General features: G+C 38.8%; 1 protein-coding gene across 1 annotated transcript in view; it reads right to left on the bottom strand.

Moving 5' to 3' along the window:
- The window catches only part of LOC139716770 (peripheral plasma membrane protein CASK-like), a 198,072-nt gene that overhangs the window by 20,415 nt on the left and 162,509 nt on the right, over positions 1-15,148 (bottom strand). The window contains exon 12 of the mRNA XM_071628307.1: positions 4,448-4,534. Within this exon, the coding sequence (XP_071484408.1) occupies positions 4,448-4,534 (87 nt within the window). The remainder of the gene's footprint in view (positions 1-4,447; positions 4,535-15,148) is intronic.

The raw sequence follows: 15,148 nt of genomic DNA, 5'->3' as shown, positions 1-15,148 counted from the left end.
CCATTGCAGCTCATTATGATACTCGGAAGTGCTATGGACTGCTCAGAATATTGCAGGACAGAAGAGTCTACATCAAATTCCTACCATGCCTCGGTGTCTTCGCTGCTGCCTCAGTGTCATATTTTATGAACTGTATATCTCTTATCCCCTGCCGTACGACAGCATACCATGCCTGTAGTCCCTCACACAGGCTCCACAGACACACACACACTTTGCAATAAAGATACATACTGTATGTGCTGTTATGCCTCACTATGTTATCATATTCAATTTTTATCATCCTATAAATGCTTCATCATCATCATCATCATCGTCACTTTGTATTTTACACAAATGTTTGTAGGAGAAAATTCAGAAAATATCAGAAATAAACATGTCACTGCCTCCTCAACAGTATGATGTACAGATTCTAGTAAGCATTGTACATGTTTATGTATTGTTTGAAAGCACTGTTTTTAATGGCCCCAAATTCGACAGCACATTGGTAATTCCTCACACTATAATGAGTTATATCATAATGCTTGATATTAATGAAAGAATGTTTGTGGTAAGCAAGTGTTATAGCATGGTCAGATCAAGGTATACACACATAAAAGCAATCATGAATGTTGGGGCAATATCCCTTAGGTCAAAGAATGTTTATTGCTGACCCATAGGCCTACATACATGTAGCACTCCCTTTCTCAAGTTGGACATACACATAATTTTATCATCGTGACAATCTCCACGCTGACACTTGACATTATGTAATGGGAAAAAAGATGCGTGTGTCCCCCTATAATGTACTCTTCTCCACAGAAAATGTACACAGTGACGGCAATGCCATGTACACAAAAACACTTGACAATTAGCTCTCTAGAGATATGATGTGTCACACATGCAAGGACAACCTGCAATGTTACAAACAATCTTATCCATTGCATTACCGACCCCATCCCACCCCACCCCCTCCCCTCCTCACATGACATCATAAAGGAGGTGCCCCTCTCCCTCCTCCACACCCCACCCCTCCACCCACAGCGGTGCATCTCCCCCTTCCTCCACTACATTCCAAAAGAGCCCGGGTAAACTGGGCAGACATTTTCTGGCACTAATTTCTCAATTAGTGTGAGTCAGTGTAGCCAAGAAGAGTCTGTACGGGCCAAAAGCAGGAAGCAGTAATATACTCATTAAACCCCCCATTGGCCCTGACTATATCTAACAAAGAAAACAAGAATAAGGCAAGACCTACGAGCAACCTCAAAACTTTGCCATTTGACTTTTAAAAAACTTCTGTCCTGTTCTTCATATGAAACTAAAACCAACAGCATAAGATTAATACGTACACATATACTATGAAATTGGGACAGCAGAAGTGATGCTCAAATAAAATCTATTACAGACAAAAAGAAAAGCACAATTTTTTATTTCCTTCCAATTTTTTTCAAACTTGACTATTTGGCTCATGGTTATTCCTTCAGCTTCTTTTTGAATGTATACTCCTGGCATCACTGCTACAATGTGGGGATTGCAGCATACAACGTACTCCTATATTAAATGTCATACATTAAAATGACACGGAAACAAAGTAAAATGTAAAATGTGAAGTAATGACACGGAAACCTTTTTCAAAGGCCTACTGCAGAATCTGTCAGATTATCGTTATTTCAAGTGTGTTTGGACATTTGAATAAGTCTGTTTGTTTTCAATAATGATATTACTCATCACTTCCATCTCATTGTACAGGCTGGTGTGGTGCCTGATTTTATTATGCCAGAACTGCTGGATTGATACCAAATTCAGGGTTTGGACACTTATTCTGCTTTCCACTATGACTGCAAGACCTGGGTAATTTCTTACACAAAGCATTTGGCTGAGAACTTTTCCTCTAAAGTTAAGCTATTCAAATCCCAGTATGTGGAAATCTTATACTAACCACACACAGAAAGGATGGTTATCAAATGATTTGAAATATATCACAAATGAGAATATAAGGTGATAGAACTTTTCAAGAGTGCACAGTACTACCGAGTCAAAACTAAACACTAGAAAGAATGCCGTACATCTCATTCCATTCGACTACACTTATCCCACACGTTTATGACAATATCTGAAACTGTCGCTCCCAAGGAATATCTTATTTCAAAGAGCACTCTCTTCCCAAATGGTTTGATTCACATAACATCCTTTAAAAACTACAGTCCTATGGCAACTGGCGCATTCATGCACATACCACTGATTTGTTGATGTGGGAATGAATAACTTATCACTACTTTCATTTCCCCCCACATTATCGAAATATTTTAGACCATGCCATAATGAGTGTGATGCAGTTAGTACACCCTGACAGTTAAAAAAAGCAGGATTATGACGAAGCCCGTTCCATTGGGTCTGTTTGTCAGAAAATATTGCAGACATTTGCAAAGTCACATGCAAGAGTACCTTGGCACCATTTCCATTTCCATTTGCACGGTCGAGTTAGTTTGATTTCTTGACTTACGATGTATAGCAACTTCTTATGCCATGAGGCAATGGATATGAAAAGCAATAGTAAGTGTCATACTGCATACGCCATATATTTTGCGAGGTTTTATTTTTCACGAATTTTGTGACTCAGGTGCTTTTTGCAAATCTAACAAAATGCGAAAATATTCACTCTGATTCCGACATGAATATCACGTGCACACATACATTTCTCCGTTCATTAGTGTACTCCCCAATCACGAATTCAATGACATGCGAAACTGTTGGGAAGTCTCAATTCGCAAAAACCTTAGGCTCGCAAAATATATGCTATACACAGTATCTGTATGTTTGTGACTTCTACTGACTCTGATGAAAAATGAGATGATGATGATGAATTTGCAAGTTTTTGTACAAGGTGACCTAGCATTGTAAAAATTTGTATTCTGATAAATCATTGGCCCTTGACAATTCCAGAATTCATGCTGAAAGGATAGGCAGTATCTTTGATGATTACAACAAAAAGTTTATACCGAATCAAAATGTGTGAGATTTAAAAACATAAAGAAAGCATGTACATGTACCTAATCACTGCTTTAAGTAAATGATTTACACTGTTACCATATTGCTATGTTAAAGAGGAATGACCATGCTCTCTTGTCAAATATTTTCCATTTAGAGATTTAAAAAAAAAAAACCCAAATATGATGGAAATATGATAACATGAATAAAAGAGATAACATTGAAACTATTAACAAAACAAAAGTTCAATTATACTGCCTTAGAGCAAGTCTGTCAATTACAATGTACAAGTATGTCGGTGAAACATTTTTTGCATGTCAAGCGGTTAGTAACCCTTGCCAACAAGCATCGCACAGCATTATAATACATACACACACTCCCGTACACACATACACACACACATGTGGGTGAAATACTCAAGATGATTTATCAACATGCGCACAGTTGACGTAGGCAGGCTTAATCATACGCACAGTGAACATGCTCGTCGGGCACACGATGCCGTCCAGCTAGCATACACAAGAGCGTTACATTTACCCCGTCCTCCCCAAGTGGAAACGCGATGACAGTTCAATAAACACAGAGGGGGCCTAAAAATGCCTAGGATTTGTTTAGCTGCGGGTTTTAACTGCACCGCTTCAGTCTTCCAAAATAGATGGGCCAAGCAGCCTAGAGGTTTACTTTTCAGTAAAGGGGTGCTTTGAGTTTTTCCCTTTTGCCACTGAAGCTATCTCAACCCCCCCTTTCAGTTTTTTGATATTTTCTTAAAATTCTAAAAATTTGAATTTTCTTTTGATGTACGAGTTTTGTCCTTTTTCAATTTCATAGAACTTTTGGAAACTGTCTGTGGTCATTAGTAAATTGATGTATATGAAAATGTTACACCATAGATGATAAAAAAAAAAAGAATACTAACCAGTTGAATTCTGTGCCTGCCCATGCAGTTCTAGCTAGTCAAGCTTGGCTTAGTTTTACTTTAATAGCAACAGGGCAAATTGTTAATCTGAATTACTTCATTTCAATGACTTAATTGATACACAAGGTCAATTCTTTATGAAACTACTTCCTTTGTATAATTCTGAGACAAAAAAAAAAAGAATCTGTTTTTTAAATATTGTAAGAATGATACTTGAGGCTCTATAGATGAACGTACCAAATAACTTGGCAAGAGTTATAACACAGCTTGAAGTGAGACTACTCACAAGAATACCATCCACTGATATCATGGGAGTAACAAGAGTAAAACATTTGAAAAAAAAAGATAAATAAATCAATAAATGAATGGATGAATGAATGTATTAATGAATAAACAAATAAATGAATGAATGAATAAATTAATAAATGGAAGAATAAATGAGTAAATAAATAAATAAATTATAAGAAAGAGCAAGATAGAGAGAAAAGTGAGCATTGTAAGACAAGAAACATATAAAAGGTGTGTATGGATACACCTTCCATTTCAATGCTGTCAACGAATCTTTACCTCTCTGGTTCGCAGTACACCGTCTGTTGGCAGGTTCCTCTTGTTGGGGAGCTGCTCGCTGGACTTGGTATTTATCTTGTCATACAACTGCAATGAGAACCAAGAAGCAAACTCGAATTCAAGCCTCTACCCGTGCACACCATTATATGAGTGTGTGTAGGTGTGTGTGTGTGTGTGTGTGTGTTTGTGTGTGTGTGTTTATAAGTACAGTCATACCTGCCACAGTGGTCACCTGTCTATAGCGGCCACCTGGCGTATGCAGCCACTGAAAAATTCCCTCGACAGAGAAGACATGTTGGAGACCCTGTGTACAGTGGCCACCTGTCTAAAGCGGCCAGCGGCCAGCGGCCAGCGGCCAGCGGCCAGCGGCCAGCGGCCAGCGGCCGACAATTCTGTATCCCGCAGTAGATTTTATCATGTGAATAGCAGCCACGGTCCCATGGAGCTGCAGCCGAGTAGATAATTTAGTATGCTTCTCTGCTTTGCAGCCATGCCAGTAACTCATAAATAACAGTTCAGTGAATGCCACCACAGCATTAACTCATTCAGGCATATATATAATAATGAACATGTGAAAAGCACATTTGCTGTATGCACACTGTTTATACATGTAATAAGTTGATCAATAGCAGCATTTTCAATGTACAGAACACGATACAATACATGTAAATGCAAGTACATAGATGTATACCTTGATAACACTGATACACACAAAATTAGACCTGCCTTTAATAGCGACCACCTGTCTATAATGGCCACCCTTTTTGTCTCCCTCGGGTGGCCACTATAGACAGGTTTGACTGTACCCCCATAATTCCCTCTTCTCAGATGCCCAACAACTATCCATCAAAAGGAAGAATTAACATCGTGTTAAACAAAGTAACAATGTCAGTCATAAAGGAGACAAGCAACAATTGCACTCAACACAACTTTGTACAAAATAACTTCAAATGAAGTCAGAATATCTACACAATCATACACACACATACTGTTTATGATATCAATACCTTGTATAAATACGCAGCTAAACACACATTCAATATATCGCAGGAAATTCCAACAGAGAGGCTGCACAAATATGTGCATTCATGTTCGGCGTAGGAGGCTGTGTGGAGTTGTACACTATCTTGTGCAGCTCAGCAAAACCAAGACCACTGAGCCGCTGATGAGCGAAGTTTTTAGAAGAGGGGGGAAGTGATTAATAGGACGTGCCAGACAACAAGAAATGTATCACTAGGAGAGGATATAACAGTGTGTGTGTGTGTGTGTGTGTGTGTGTGTCATGGGGGTGGGGCAGAGGTAGCAAAGATGGGGATACACCAGAGGTCACTGGCTATCCAGAAATAGACAAGCCAGTGTAATCTTCAACATATTTCCTCTTCCCACTTTCATATCCCCGCATCATTACTTTCCAAACACAGGATCAAGACATCACTTTTTTTTTCTCTCTCATGTTTTTTTTGAAACATCAGCGAATCCTTATGCAGCAAACTCAAACTTTGCTTTTAAATGTAGCACCCTTCTCGCTTTATATATATATATGCAGATTTGAGATGCACACTTATATCTTATTTATTTATTTATTCATTTGTATTCTCACATCGTCTGTTGAGAATGAGAAGGGCGTTAAGTGGCCTTGAACACTGTGGGTTTAGTGACAACTTAACGCCCTTATCATTCTCAACCGACGACATGATCTTTGGTGCATTACTTTGAGGTAGAAGTCATGTGACAAATATCATGAGTTTATGAAGATAAGTCACACTGCAAACTCCAGTGAAAACACTTTTTGCAGCAAGCAGCAATATTTTTCTTTCATTCATTCATTCATTCATTCATTCATTCATTCATTCATTCATTCATTCATTCATTCATTCATTCATTCATTCATTCATTCATTCATTCATTCATTCATTCATTCATTCATTCATTCATTCATTCATTCATTCATCCATTCATTCATTCATCCATCCATCCATCCATTCATTCATTCATCCATCCATCCATCCATCCATCCATCCATCCATCCATCCATCCATCCATCCATCCATCCATCCATCCATCCATCATTCAGTCAGTCAGCAATTAATATTCTTTAGCCAGGGTAGCCCCATCAGTGGTTTATACACTGTTGTTGTTGTTGGGGGGGTCCGCCAGCACAATGACAAAGGAGCAATTACAATGTAATGCACTGTTTAGAGGACTTTTGGAATGATTGCCTATCAACTGTCACTGTAATACAGTACTCTCCCCGTAATCGGGTATCGCTTAAACGGGCACTCTGTTTAATTGGGAAGTAATGTCAAAATCACTTCCAATGCACATCATAATTACCTGATAATCAGGTTGCCTCTCAGCATAAATGGGTAATTTTCTTCTAATCTAATTTTTACCCACATTTTATCGCAGATATATATCACTTTAAGAAATCATGAATGTCAAATTTTCCATATATTTTTCCACATATATTTTCCGTATAATGTGCCGTGCAAGCACGTATGTTAAGCATACAGTGTAGGTGTTTGGTGCAATGCACAATGCATGTACGTACTTGCACATTATGTGTGTCAAATGTGAATGAGACGTGTTCTTCTGTTAATCGGGTACTCCGCTTAATCGGGCAAGAAATGCTCTGCCCGAGCCCACCCAATTATGCGGAGAGTACTGTACTGCAATTCTTTCCATTGTCAGGGTTTTTTTTTTTGTATGTGTGTTTTTGTTTTTGTCTTTTTTTTTTACCACTGTCACTGTGAAAGGGTCTACTCCGGTCTTTGGCAACTGCCTGTGTATGGGTTGAGCGTGTCGCCCTAAAGTCACTGGGTGAGCGGACATGGTTTCCGTCATTTGATCCTTGCTGTCTGGTCCCTTCCAGCAAGTACCCCGAAACTGTCTCACCCTTTGTACATGTATTGTCAGTGAGGTCAACAATCCTAAACTATTGTCCATGGCTTAATCAGGTGATCTTGATACTAGAACAATAGGTGATTATGTTTCATACAGTTTGTATGCACAATAATCCCGCCTTTCCTCTTATTGCATCCACAGACTTCCTTCATATCTTTGCTGCAGTCAGAAAAGATGTACATATCTGAATTATTTCTTCAGTAAAAACACAATCCTCTCAGCTTTAAGAGATAGGCTGTCATTACTGAAGAGGGATAATGTATCGACGTTGCCTAGTGTAAAAAACACAACAGGCTAATTTCCCACATAGTGCGGCTTCACAAGAGATTAACAACATTTGGGCAATTCTTGCATTACCAGCTGCTGATCAATCTTAAATGAATACGAAGGCATCAGTGTGACATGTCACAAAATGGTACAAATAATTTATTATTTGGGGGGAACAAAGTGCTCAATGACTGACAAAAACAACAAAAGAGGATGACAAGTGTCTCTGTAGAGTAAGCAGCACCTCAGCTAAGTTATGAAACATAAAATTGTATTCAACATCAAGCAGCAACTAATGCATGATCCATGTACTGTATTTGCTAGGAACTATGCACTTTATAAAGCTTACTAATAATACCACTGAAGTCCATCCATGGGGGGTATCCATTAATTTGAATTACAGTTGAACCTCTCTTATCCGGCCTCCCTTTATCCGGATCTCTCTATTATACGGACGCAATCTCGCCATGATTTTTTTTTTACGGTAATTACGGGAGGAAAGGGGGATTCCCAACTCCTTGAGAACTCCTACACAAACACACATGAATTACATATTACTTCCAACATGATTAACATACATTACATCAAATTTCCTTCCAAATTGCTTGCCTTCAGACATTTTAACATCCCCAAACATCCTCAAATGTAACAATGAAAAGGTTGCAGTATACACATTACTACATGTGGTACTACAATGGGCTACATCAGTACATGTGTATGTATAATAATGTACATGTATAAAGCATTGAGTCTCCCGTATCCGGCCAAATCCCTTATCCGGATGAATTGTATAACCCCGGTCCCGACTTGTCCGGATACAAGAGGTTCAACTGTACTTGTAAATTGGCCTATCATGGTATTTTGATCATGATGCATGGATGTCTAATACAGCAACATGCTGTAAATCATGACAGTCTTGTTGCCAATAAAAGTAGCATTGAAAATGCAGCAAAGGCCAATGATATGGGGTTGGGTTGCTGTTGCCACAAAGAGAATTCAAGCATTGCATTCCTATCATGGTTTACGCCACCTTAACATGCCCTCCTCGGCCTGGCACAGGCTGGCTGCAAGTGTGTGCATGTAACCACTCCCCTCTCCCTGCTCTTTCTCCCCAACTTGTATTTACTATCACAACATGAACATCGATATGGCATGAAGGCACAGGCAGAGACTCCAACCCAAAGCACCTTCTGATCTGGAGATTCTCCCGCCTGAAACCCCTAGCAAACGGGAGACTCCAAGTTGATGTGTGCGAAGCGCGAAGTTCCCAGGGTTCTAGATGCTCTCTGGTGCTATATAAGGCTTATTTTTTGCAACATACAATAGCAATAAGTAAGAAATCCTTTCGAACGGGAGACACAGAGCCAGGGCAGGAGAAATTAAATCTCAAACGGGAGAACAGGAGATTTTGCAAAAATGGGTTTTCGGCAGGAGATCTCCCAACGAAAACGGGAGAGTCTCTGCACAGGTAGGGAAGATATTCTCAAGCATATACACCATTTTTCACCTCGATATAAGCACACAACGAATGGATCTTGCACGCCAAGTTTATATTCCAGTATCTTGTAGGGTCAAATATTGCATGATTTAGCTCATAACTCTAGTGAATGGTCTTTCTTTTTTAAAAATCCAAATACACAACGAAGCTGACCTTCACAGGATTCAATATAATATGTTCCACATATTCAACATAGATGCTATTCTCTTACATAAGAGAAGCGTTAAAACCATGCTTTTTTTAATGTTGCCATACACCAGGCTAAGCCTAAAAGTGCGGTGACGCTACTATCTTCCTATTCATTATTTACAAAAGATATGCTTGTTTTTCTTAAATCACTTTCATTTTCAATGAAATCATGATCATCAAAATATGTCAGATTTTCCTTTGTCATGTGTAAAATGTTTGTGTTGAAACTTTGAGGAAGGTTTGGTGCATATAGGAGTATTACCTGTTTGTTTCTAACCTTACTGCATGCTGTCAAACCAGAAAGTGACATTTCAGTGCTACTTCTGTTGGTTCTACGTGTCCCACTCTGTAAAAAAGTGGAGCTGATAATAATGCATAATTACAGCAGAAAGACCAAACTATTCACGAAAGCAGCTAAGAGCCACTACCCGTGACTACTGTAAGTCTCCTCTCTCAAGGGTGCATCAAACTTTATCAAGTTTCCACACAGCTGACAGGAAATAACGCATAAGTGCTATCGCTTCCTCATTGCAGTTGTCATGGCGACACAAGCTCTTTGTCCATGTGACATAAACAACACTGGAATCTCTATTCTGTTAAGAACATGCGTGCACCACTACAACATGTTTTATTTGTTGATACATGGAAGGATACACCCTTTGGAGTATAGCAGAGAGCTTGACATCTATAAAGGAAAGTAAATTGTGAGAGTCATCAAACATGAATAACATGAAAACAACTTCGCCAAGCATAAAACATGCAATTAAAGGTCACTTATTCCTTCCTGATATACATAAATCATCCAACAGACTATCCATGAGCAGTTCCTCGTGGAGATATGATCACCTGTATTGGAAGACTGGACCAAGACAATACCGTGCGGTGCGTCAACAATGGTATTGATCCTGTGGAACCAATTAGTGTATCGATCGTTACCAAGACGATAGAAGCAGATGTAGACCGAAGGCCAGGTACCAGTGTATGGAGTAATTTTCACTTTTTTTTTTTGCGGGGGGGGGGGGGGGGGGGGGGGGATGGGGTTAGCAAGGAGCCAGAGAACAAGGTTTGGTTAATGGAGCTGATGATTGAAGAGTCACTGGTGTGTGTTGGCAATGAGGGGCATTCAGTAAAAGCATGATGTATAAATGATGGGGAGGATCATACAATAAAAATCATCATCAGCACCAATTATAAAATGGTAATATAGCTCCTACTCAAGTTATTGGCCGAGAGCTATTATGTGACCAGTCTTTCTAGTCTGCCTAAAGGCCTACATTTGCTTTTTCATCAGGCATTAGTATACTAATGACCCGTACTAATGACAACTCATCTGCACTTAGACAATTGCTCGTAAAAAGAGACGACGATGGTTATAAAGACTCAGAACTTCTACATTTGCATTTTTTCCTTCAATAGCAGTGAAGAGCTATCAAATTGTAGAACTGTTGATATGGGGGGAAAAAAAAGAATATAAAAGTGGCAGCTTTCAACCGGCAAAGTAAACCCTTCTAGGTTGAAGTAGGAGAAATGATAGTAATTTGCATAGCAATCGATGAAACAGTTGAGACATACATTTTTATCATTTTTTTGCCATTTCCTCTTTTCACAATAGATACAACGTAAGTCTCAAACCTTGCTGTGTGTACTCTGCGGGGCCTGGAGATAGCCAAAGATGTGCATTTCACCTCAGTATGCTGAGTACGCCTGGCATATCTCATAAAATATGCAATTTTTCAACACATTTGTGGAGTTCAAAGTTTTTTTGTGCCCATCCATTCCTATTTCCAACATTCACGCCGACGACACAACATGATACCATTACCTCTGTTCAAGACACCACGCAGTGTGACAGAAAAATTGTGCTATGCAGTAACTTTGTATTATTGCTTTGTCTTTAGACAAAGCAATTTCCCTTCTTTATGTAATGGCTTTTGCCGGGACTGTCATGTATTATACACACATTTCAGCCCGGTACACTTGGCAAGTGTGAAAGAGGTGTCGGACGCAATGTCTTTCAATGCATACTTAAGGAAGCATATCGTGAAGGGTGAAAAGGCTCTTTTTTTCCCCAGGGATGTCGGTGGTTGGAATAGATGAAAAGAAGAAAGGAAAATCCTGGGATTTGAGAGAATTATAGCCAAAACGATGGATGACTAAGTGGGTGGAATGGTTTTTTTCAACCTCCTGAAGGAGATTTCATCCATTTATCACATGGTTAGTTAGTATGCCTGTCACATGTACAGTATCCAAGGATGCCAATCTTGATGGCATTGCAGATACTCTGATGGCTGCAAAAGTGTATTTTTGGTGGAAAAAGGTGTTTTTACCTTTCTTGCAATAGACATGTGTAGTAATAACATTTTGAAAAAACAAACAAGCAGTATTTTCCACAAAACCTCCCGTATTTTGGACAAAAAACCCTACCATTAAATACTGAAAAAAGTAAAAGTTTGCATCACTGTACATCTACAGATTTATAAGATACTGCACATAGAGTAAACTATCTCTTCAAAAGTACTTCTGATAACCCTTTTAGATGCATATTTACATGATGAAGATTAATTCAAAATGGGTTATCTCAAAGATTTAATGAAAAATCTTCTTTGTAGTCACTCAAGCTGTTCTGCTCCTGGTAAAACAACTGAATTTGACAACTGAATTCTTACCATCCTGTCTAACTGCACTTCTCAACTGAATTTGACAACTGAATTCTTGCCATCCTGTCTAACTGCACTTCTCAACTGAATGTGACAACTGAATTCTTGCCATCCTGTCTAACTGCACTTCTCAACTGAATTTGACAACTGAATTCTTACAATCCTGTCTAACTGCACTTCTCAACTGAATTTCTGAATTCTTACCATCATGTCTAACTGCACTTCTCAACTGAATTTGACAACTGAATTCTTACCATCCTGTCTAACTGCACTTCTCAAATGAATTTGACAACTGAATTCTTACCATCCTGTCTAACTGCACTTCTCAAATGAATTTGACAACTGAATTCTTACCATCCTGTCTAACTGCACTTCTCAACAGAATTTGACAACTGAATTCTTACCATCCTGTCTAACTGCACTTCTCAACAGAATTTGACAACTGAATTCTTACCATCCTGTCTAGCTGCACTTCTCAACTGAATTTGACAACTGAATTCTTACCATCCTGTCTAACTGCACTTCTCAACTGAATTTGACAACTGAATTCTTACCATCCTGTCTAACTGCACTTCTCAACTGAATTTGACAACTGAATTCTTACCATCCTGTCTAACTGCACTTCTCTTACTTCTTTAATCTCTTCTCCATCTTCTTTCCTCCTCTCTACTATCTCACAGTTTTCTGATTTCAATGTTTATTTAATGAGATGCATGTATGTCAGTATCAACTATCATTAATATGTTTTCAGCGTAATTGATGAACTACTGGTGACACAAGCAACATTTATTATATATTTGTTTCATCAACACTTTCTATCCTGATTTATTTTTTCTTCAGAAAATGACAGTTAACTTCGACCAATCACCTGAACAAGGAAAACATAGACTCATGCCTCAATGTGTTTCGGATTATCCTGTAATACCATCATTGCCAATGTGATATTTACTGAACTAGTGAAGAATGAACCACGATTTTTACAAAACAAACAACGACCAGCACTTCAAAGGATGACCTCAATGTAAGTGCATCATCTGATGACAGTTCAAGTACCTACTTCCCTACCACTGTTAGCGGGACTATTAAGTGAAAAAACATATGGCTCACACTCCTGATGTACAAAAAGAAAGAAAGAAAGAACAGCAATTGTACTTGGAGTTACAAATGGAATGCAGGGATGAAAACTTGCATGAATCTCTGAGAGATAAATCATTCACTGAATATATGATAATAATTTTGAAAAATGTTCCGTTGATTTTGCACTTCTCTTCATTGGGAGCTTATGGTACATTTGTATGTCTTCCACTCTTGTATTAAAGTACACTTGTACATATGCTCCTGGCTTGGTCAATATACTCTGTATCCCCCCCCCCCCACGCCAGCCAATACCGTATGAATACCTACATCCTGATCAGTGTTCCGCTGGATATGATTATTAAAAGGAGAAGGCCCTAATATACTACGGAACTACATCACTTTCAGCTGGATGAATACAATTGCGTCTGCTTGTTTATTGATTTCATTGACATGCATGTACATGATCGATTGCTTTCCTTTAATCAGTTATCATGCAATTAATATACTGTAAATCCAGAAATATTTGTGGCATGGAATTTTTCCAAATTGAAGCCTTTGGTCTTTTTCACACCGTGAAATTTTTGCAAATTGCAACTGGCATTCAATTCATAAAGTATAAACCAGAAGTTTCACATGTACCATAATTTCGCAAATCTTGGCTATCTGCAGTTATCTCTTCATGCAAACAGTAAGGGAAGAAATACGCAAGTATCAACATGGTCTTTGATATCATACACAAAGCCATTTTTTGTTGTTGTTCAAAAGTTAACCTTCTTCATGTGACAAAGGTATGTATTGTAGCCACTTCTGAAATACACTGGAAGATTGGTTTTAAAAGGCTTAAAAGACTGATTACTATGCATTGGTACCACGGGAATAATTGCACAACTTTGTAAACTGACACATGACAAACTTTGTGAAAGAACATTTAGAACTCAAGAGATATATAGACATTTTTATAGATAGATAGATAGATAGATAGATAGATAGATAGATAGATAGATAGATAGAGAGAGAGAGAGAGAGAGAGCAAGAAGAACAGAAACAGAAAGGAATTACTTTGTTGAAACACATATTTGTACTTAAAGATTAGAGCATGAATGTGAATCAATTTTTTACTTACAGGATTCCACCAAAGTAGCATACAAGCACACCAATCACTGAACTCATACGTGGGGTATTAAAACAAAACAAGCACACAAATGTATACACACACACACACACACACACAAATCACCCATGCACGCCCACACGCTAATAGCCAACTACAAAACACAAATTCCCCCCTAAATATCCCGGGGCCATCCTTTTCTTGGACAGACCAATTACAGGCAGAAATTGAATTGTGCTCAGTCAAGCACGAAGCAAGAAATTGAAGATATTCAAACGTTTGGCCCCGCTGGTCATGCATGGGACACACATCCAGGTTCAGCGCGAGAGTCATCGACTTTGCACCTCAAAGTTAGTAAATGCCTCTCACAAAGCTCTACGAGCGTCCATCTATTGTTAGTAATGGTCATCCACAACTTCCTTTTTGTAAAAATCCCCTTTCCACCCTCCCTCCCTCCCCACTGCTTGTTGCATGACAAAATTTCTGCTCTCAGCATACAGCGCAGGATTAAAGTCATCCTTTAACTTCCAATTTTACAGAGGTTTGTTTTTACAGGTGCGGGGGAATCTCAGAGATCTATAAGCTGAGATTGAGCGAATATCTCTGTTGCTATGACGACGTGGCATTCTGGTGAGGAGGCTGCTTCGGGGCGTTCATATCTTCTGATGATTTTGGTAATGGAATGCGGAGAATTACAACCAATCTATACGAGTTAACGTGCCAGCCCCCCTCTTCTTCTCTTTATGTTTTGCTATTTTCGTAATCATTTTGCCGTTATATCAAATCTTCATGTTTGTTAAGGAAGTCTCTCCATGCACTGCTCTCTCTCTCTCTCTCTCTTATCCTCACACTTTTCCTCACACTTTTCCTCAGTTTATTCCAAGTTCTGCTGTTTCTTTACCTTTAGCCTCTCACGTAATTGTTAACAGTACGTTCCAATGTCTTCAAATATGAGGTTCAGCATTACTAAAATACTCCAAAGATCCTGGTATCATGAT

Source organism: Diadema antillarum, unplaced genomic scaffold (assembly GCF_040938485.1).
Source record: "Diadema antillarum isolate AM-2024a unplaced genomic scaffold, OU_Dant_1.0 scf00000069, whole genome shotgun sequence".
NCBI lineage: Eukaryota > Metazoa > Echinodermata > Echinoidea > Diadematoida > Diadematidae > Diadema > Diadema antillarum.
This window is presented reverse-complemented; position numbering and strand designations above follow the sequence as displayed.